Source organism: Dipteris shenzhenensis, chromosome 23 (genome assembly GCF_047967505.1).
Source record: "Dipteris shenzhenensis isolate YYH24624 ecotype China chromosome 23, Dip_SZ_1.0, whole genome shotgun sequence".
NCBI lineage: Eukaryota > Viridiplantae > Streptophyta > Polypodiopsida > Gleicheniales > Dipteridaceae > Dipteris > Dipteris shenzhenensis.
This window is the reverse complement of record NC_141618.1, coordinates 45,708,593-45,716,556: the sequence shown is the minus strand read 5'-3', so window position 1 is coordinate 45,716,556 and position 7,964 is coordinate 45,708,593. Positions and strand designations below refer to the sequence as shown.

Genomic DNA, 7,964 nt, shown 5'->3' with positions numbered 1-7,964 from the left:
CAAGCACATGTGCTTGAAAAGGATTATGTCGATTTGTCCAAAGTATTGAACATACATATAGATATTGTATATTGGATGCATGTTGCCAAGCAATGTAGAGTTGGGGATTAAGCACTTAGTCGCTTGCCATGGAAGATGGCAACTTCTGTGACTTACTCTCATCTACTCTGACTTGCTCTTGTCTACTCTGAAAGCTTGCTACCCCTTTCTCTACTCCTCCTCCTCCTCCCATGCCCAAACTCCTTGCCAGAGCGATTCCTCTACTTCCTTCTCCTCCTCCCATGCCCAAACTCCCTCCAAGCAACCTCTTAGAGAGCACCAAGATCATCATGGATGCTGCTAAGGTCAGACTACACAAAGGAAGTCCCCAAGACCTTGAAATGCATCACCTCATAGGCCACGAGTATCCTCATTAGGGATGTTGCTCGCTACAAGAATAAAAAGCATCCACAAGGTTTAAGATTATCTACATTATAACAAGCTAAAGCATGGACAACCCCCTCCGCTCCTCCTTAGTCTAAAAAATGTGTCTGGCTACGCCTACGGGTACGTTGCCTCAAGGACATTCGAAGGGTTAGGGTGCCCAGAGGATGATCAAGGCTAGTCTCAAGGATATTCGATGTAAGTGGAAGCACAACAATCGCCTCAAGGGTTTCCTCAAGGGTACTGTGAGAAAAGTAACAAATCTGCAAAGAGACTGAGGTCACTAAAATCAACCTTGGTTTGATTTGGCCTCTCCCCTCCTCTTCTACCTATGTATTCTAGGTTTGATTATTTCCAAAATGAAAAGTATGCCCCATAGAAAATTCGATATTTTATATCTCTTGGTCTTATTTAGAATCAACACTTACTTTTATATTCCATTGTCATCTCAATTCTTTAGCACATTGGAGAAAGGTTATTCTAACCCCGTGAGACTACTCAACCCCATCTTGTCCTCTTTTCTATTCTTCCAAAAGCCAAAGAAATCTCTCTGCAGTATCTCAAGGACATGCACATTAGGAAAAATCAAAGCTCATTTTGGGGCCTTGAGAGAAATTGCTATATTTCTCTCTTGTTTTGCTTCAAAAATGGGATAATATCAAAAAGCAAACTGACAAAGTACATGTTCTAGGGTCTAGTACATTCACTGAGTATACCTAATCTACTTTATTATATCTAACATACGGTATATAAATTAGTGTTTCTAACCTCATTGACACATCTGGAGCGGGCCAAAGCCTCAGGAATGACTTTTAAAACGTTGAAAACAGACAATTGGAGGCACAAAAAAGGCCAAAAAGTCCCAAAAAACCAATTGTGCAGAAGAATTTGATTTGACAGGTTGGGGTGGTCGTAAAGCAATGAAAGCCTTTCTATGGAAACATTCCCTATCTGAATTCCACCAATGGCAGTCCACCAAATCCATCCAATTTCCAAAACATTGTTCTTTGACTCTCATTGATGATCCTCCCACATGTGAGTATCAGCATAGATGTTAGACATCAAGACATAAGCTGTGGCATCCTGTTCATCCAATTGCATGGCAAGTTCAAAGGCCTGTCTTCCAAACTTGGCATTACCCCATTTTCGACAAGCACCCAACATAGTATGCCACACTGCAGGGTCAGGATGGAAAGGCATCTTCTTCACCATCGCTACTGCTTTATCCAATTGGCCTGCACGGCCAAGCAGGTCAACCATACAAGTGTGGTGCTCTATAGTTGGAGTGATACCATAGTCTTGACTCATCATGTTAAATAATTCGTGCCCCTTATCCAATAGACCCGTGTGACTGCATACAGTAAGAACATTTAGGAATGTGACCCCACCTGGTTGAAAGCCTTCTCTTCTCATTCTCTCAAGCATAAGGAAAACGATTTCACTCTCTCCTAAATGGGCATATCCTGCAATTAGTGCATTCCATGAGACCACACCGCGAGCCGGAAGCCTGTCAAACACTTCCTGTGCTCTTGCAAGTGAACCACAGTTGGCATACATATCGACCAAACTGCTGCCAACAAAAGGATCGCTTTCCAGCCCCTTTCTGGAAATCTCAGCATGCATTTCTCGGCCCTTGTCTATGGCGCCTATGCTGCCACAAGCTTTGAAGCTGGAAACAAATGCGACAGCATCTGGATAGACACCCTCAAATTGCATCTCTTCAAAACAGTTGAGTGCTTCCTCACCAAGCCCATGTTCAGCATATCCTGTGATAAGTGCATTCCACGTGACTGCGTTTCGAATTGGAAGCTTGTCAAATGATTCCTGTGCTTTTGCAAGTAGCCCACATTTGGCATACATATCAACGAGAGTGCTGCCAACAAAAAGATCGCTTTCCAATCCCTTTTCAGCAATCTCAGAGTGTATTTCTCGGCCCTTGTCTATGGCTCCTATATTGCCACATGCTTTCAAGCTGCAAACAAATGTGACAGGATCAGGAGACACTCCTTCCAGTTGCATTTGTTCAAAACAGCTCAGTGCCTCCTCACCAAGCCCGTGTTCAGAACATCCTGCTATTAAAGCATTCCACGAAACTACATTTCGTGCTGGAAGCTTTTCAAAGGCATCACGTGCTTCTGTAAGTGAGCCACATTTGGCATACATATCGACCAAAGTGCAACCAACAAAGAGATCTCTTTCCAGCCCCCTTCTGGCCATCTCGATGTGTATGCCTCGGCCCTTTTCTAGAACTCCTATGCTGCCACATGCTTTCAAGCTGAAAACCAACGTGACAGCATCTGGAGAGACACCTTCAACTTGCATCTGCTGGAAACAGTTCAGCGCTTCCTCACCAAACCCAAATTCAGCATACCCTGCAATTAGCGCCTTCCAAGTGACCACATCTCTAACTGGAAGCCTGTCGAAAGCTTCCTGTGCATTTGCAATTGAGCCACATTTGGCATACATATCGACCAATGTGCTGCCAACAAAAAGATCTTTTTCCAACCCTTTTCTGGCGATCTCATCATGTATTTCTCTGCCCTTGTGTATGGCTCCTATGCTGCCGCAGGCTTTTAAGATCCAAACAAACGTGATAGCATCTGGAGAGATACTCTCCAGTTTCATCTGTTCATAACAGTTCAGTGCTTCCTCACCAAGTCTGTGTTCAACATATCCTGCAATAAGTGTAGTCCATGAGACAACATCTCTGATTGGAAGTTTGTAAATTGCTTCGTGTGCTTTTGCAAGAGAGCCACATTTGGCATACATATCGACCAAACAGCTGCCAATAAAAAGATCTCTTTCCAATCCCTTGTCGGCAATCTCAGAGTGTATTTCTTGGCCTCTTTTCATATCCTTCAGCCTAGCACAAGCCTTCAGTAGGGCAACAAATGTATACTTGCTCGGACCAACAGAATCCTCTTGCATTTTCTGGTACAGGTCGAGGGCATGCTGTGATTCCCCATGTTCATTATAACCTGTGATGAGAGCAGTCCAAGAATACACGTTCCTATCAACCAATCTGTTAAAAACCTGCAGAGCATCGCACATGCTTCCACATTCAATCAACATGGGTATAATGTAGTTCCCGAGATATCTATCAGCTTCCAGTCCACTTTTGCCCATGTAGGCATGCAAACGCTTGCCATACCCTAAACGTTTCTGTTTTCTGCAATTCTGCAAGATGAATTTAATGTTTTCAACGGAAGGGAGCTTTGACATTTGTTCCAAAGCAATCATTGCCTCTTCTATGCCCCAGCCAAACTTGCGCTTCAGATGCATTGACCTGTAGTCCAGACTTAAAGCTGATTTGTAGTCCAGATCTAAAAGCCTTTGGGGTTGCCGGACGGGGCACTCCAAGCTCTTCAACGTTTGACTGGGCCTCACCTTTGGCCCTGTACATCTCATTACTTCAACCTGGATTGTACCAGCAGTCTCTACATAGGGACTTCGAGCTTGAAACCTTGAGAAATTTAAGTGCGTCTGTCAAACTCAGAAAGAGAGTAGCACAGCTTTGCATGTGGGAATCATTGTGTGTGCACCTGCCGCACACTAACTCTTTCACAAGTGTCCCATAAGAGCCCTGTACTTGAGCTACCTGCAAAGAAAAATCATATTGACAAACCATTGCGCTTGAGGAGTGACCTGCATAAGCGGAAGGGGTGAGTCGAGCAGAGCCAGCCAATGAAGCATCCACTACTACTCCACCGGCCCTCTGGCTCTGCCATGGAAACTCGGGAGAAACCATGGGAGAATTTCGAGAGGAACCCAAAATATTTGTCGTCGAGACGGCGAGTTCGCAGTTGTCAAATTCCATGTTCGTTTGGGAAAACCTCCCTTTGAAATGGCATTGCAGTTGGAGTAGCTTGTAGTTTGAGTGGACGCCTAGTATGGGTATGGAAGCTCTCCACGTTCCTTAGAGTCATGGTATCTTTCTCTACACTTGAGGTGGCACCCAATACATAAGGTGGGAGAAAAGAGTTCTTCATAAGTGCCGAAAAGAGTTCTTCATAGGTCGGGGAAAAGAGTTCTCCATGAGTTGTTTGGTGGGTGTTAGTGCCTCACACAAACAAAACCGGTAACACTTGCAATTTGAGAGAATTATGCATCAAAGTAGCCCTATGTAGTGCCAACAACGTTTAGACCAAGTGGCTTAAAATGTATGGGTGAGTTTGTGTTGGTCCTGAGTTCAAGTCCCAGGGACAGCTCAGGATTCTACCTCGGTCACCTCGTATGGGGTCGTTGTTACAACGCAAAAAAAAAAAAAGTAGCCCTATGCCATTTTGACAAATGGCATGTGCTCAAAGCAACCCCCTAACCCCTATGCCTAAGCGTGCGTTCAGACCACCCGCCCACTCGTGGAGGAGGAAATAGAATTGAAGGATAGTCGTTGGGTGTGGTGGTTCACATCAATCGACAGCCATTAAGGTGCTATTTTTATGTCACCAACGTTTGATTGGTGTAATGGTTTGGAGGAGATGGAATGGACCAACCATGTAGCAATTGGAGGAGTTGGCCATGGAGTGGACGGCCTCCATGGGCCAGACACAAATCTTTTGTGTCATTGTCCCTTTGGAGGATGGCCACCGCCGAGTGGTGTGAACCCAGCGTAAGAGCAAGTCCCCATGCATCTGGAAAGCAAGAGACCCTCGAAATGTGGTGAGGGCAGGCTCAAACGCCGGTGCATGGAGTCTCAAATGTTGGATGAAGATAGTCAATTAAGTGGGGAATGCCGGTCCATGGGGTCGGGCTCTAAGCTTCTATCACCCATTTAGCTTAAAAAGGCAGCCCCACAACGTAAAGAAAGTATGCCTCGTGATCGTGAGAGAGAGGCAAGAAGAGTCACATGATCCTAGGAAAGTGTAGTCCACTAGACAGTGGATGAGGTGGACATCTTGGTCCATAGATGTGATGCTAGATTGATTTCCACACCCCCCAAAGCATGGCATCATTCATACAATTGAGGTGTACCCAGGGACACACCCAAACCTTATAAGTTGACTCGTGAGTTGAAAAGGCAACCGATAAAATGAGAAATTAAAAAGCCAGATGATGGAATTGCTTAAGGTAGATGATGAAATTGCTCAAGGCCGAATTCGTTCAACCTTCAAAGTCAATGTGTGGTGCTATTGAGAGTACCAGGCCCCGAATAAGATAACCATGAAGAATCGGTACCCATTACCAAACATATTTAATCAGCTTGGACACGGCTAAATGGTTCACAAAGATAGACCTCGACGTCGAATAATGTGATGGCATATAATGATGTGGAGGAGACTAGCTTAATGAATGCCTTGATGACATCCTCAACTCTCGTGAAAAATGTACTTGAGGGTTCTTGGATGACTGCATGGTGTTGTACCTCGATGACATGTTGGTATATACTTCCAAGTCACTTTGCTACATAGGCAATGTACTTTTTCCGGTCCAAAGGAAGTGATGGGAAGCTCATGATAAATGTGTCCAAGATTAAGGTTATCGTGGAGTGGCCAACGCCCCAATTAACTCATGACATAAAAAGATTCAATGTGTTGGCTCCCCTCTTCAAAATCTTTGTGGACACATTCTCAAAAAGGCAGTCCCACCTAGTAATTTACACACGGCAAGCAACCTTGGCGATGGTGGACAACCCTAAGAAGGATGGCATGAGTTTGGAACCTAGGCTTGTTTTACCTGATTTTTGCCACTCCTTGGAGGTGCATACGTATGCCTTAAACTTGGTTATAGGTAGTGGTTGGTGCAATCAAGACAACCAATGGCATAAAAGAGCAAGAAGCTCATAGATCAGGAGATGTAGTACCCAACCCATGAGAAAATGACAACCTTAGTACATTGTGCTCGCACCTGGAAGCATTAGCTCATGGGGTAGCCCCTTCAATATTTTTCATATAGTGCACCATGTGCACATGCCGTTATACTGTGCAAGTATGTTGTATGTGCGGTTTGTGAAAGGCGTCTCTATAGACTTCTCCTAATAAAAGTACAACAATCCGAAACTTTGATTGAAGATTTCCACAATGAAATTATAAGATCAAATGTATAAGATGGGGCAAGGGAGACTTTGGAGGACTAGGTGTTGCATCTATGAGAGGAAAACATTGCATGATTCAAGGAGATGCACCACCTATACAGCATAATCATAGATGGATAGGAGATAATCACAACAATGTAGGCACACCAAGGATCTAGAAGCACCTTATGATCTATTTCCATCCTTCTACACAACCTTTTGCTTTTAATGCATTATCAACAGGTAGTGCTAAAGCAATGCTATGCCCAATTTGTGAATCGTTATTTGATGCATCCATTGGATCTTACATTACACCGTGTGCACATAGGTTTCATCTACCCATCGAATGGCACTAACAAGAGAAAACAAACCATGCCATGGCCAGCAAAACCTGGTTCAGCACCACCCCTACAAGCAAGGCTAAGTTTGGTTAAATTCCAAAAAAGTAGTTTCCCCTTGGTACTCTCCAACCTAGGAGCAATTTGTTGTGAAGGAAAGATGCTTATACCAACCTAGTAGCCCAAGTATCTAATAGAAACACCCCTTTGCGGTGGCAAAATTAAACCAAAATCAGCACCCCAAGATGGAGGGTCAATCCAAACTACATTGGATTTATTCCAATGTGTGCACCTGCTGCACACTAAAACAAATCCAAGGCTTCCCTAAAAGAATTGAGTTTTTGTAGAGTAGGGTCCAAAAAAAATAGTAGTATCATTAGCCAGCTCACTATCCAAGAGCTCCTCATCCTGCTGTCCCGAATAATGTATGTCTGAGATCTCAAAAATATGATCATTGCTTGACACCTACACACATATGTATGCCTACACATACATATGTACATACATACATGCATGCATACATAGGTACATACATACATACATATTTACACACATACATACAACCGTTTGAGGTGGTCTTATAACTCTTCACTACGTAGATGCCTATATCTCCTATGATGAGGAGATTCAAAACCAACTAGGACCTATGGGACAAGATAATTCAAGGATTTAAGAAAACCTTGGTCGAAATGCATCTTTATGTTCAAGAATTGCAAGGTTACTTTGTAATAGACTAGAATATGACTATGAAAATCAATCATAGATCTCATGAAAAGAGAGACAACATGCAAGAAGAGATTCAACAATTTGAGAGTTCAAGTTTGGATGTGTTTTTATTTATTGTTATGACATTTTCAAAAAAATAATTTCTTCAAAAATAATGTTTAAAACCACCATCCACTATCACACCTGGTATAGTCTATTTCTTGACATTATGGTGATCACTGGTACTTCTTCATCAACTATTGGAGTGTCAATGATAGGTATTGGGGCTAAAGAATCCACCTCTTTCGATTGCTCATATGATTCTTTAATCTACTGAGCAAAGAAGTCCTAACAATACAGAGCTACCCTCATCAACCCAGTGAATGTTAAAATGATTTGCATATTCTTGAATATTTCTCATACCCGAGCTAGCTCTATGCTAGAATCTAATGAAGTGCTCGGTTTTGATGTAGTGGCCTTAGATTTTG

At 43.2% G+C, this 7,964-nt stretch overlaps 1 protein-coding gene across 1 annotated transcript; it reads right to left on the bottom strand.

Annotated features, from left to right (window-relative positions):
- Positions 1–1,370: 1,370 nt before the first annotated feature.
- Positions 1,371–4,404, bottom strand: LOC147887458 (pentatricopeptide repeat-containing protein At3g09040, mitochondrial-like). The gene has a single exon (XM_087394969.1). The coding sequence runs from the start codon at positions 3,829–3,831 to the stop codon at positions 1,438–1,440; it is 2,394 nt and encodes a 797-aa protein (XP_087251095.1). The 5' UTR covers positions 3,832–4,404; the 3' UTR covers positions 1,371–1,437.
- Between the last annotated feature and the right edge of the window lie 3,560 nt (positions 4,405–7,964).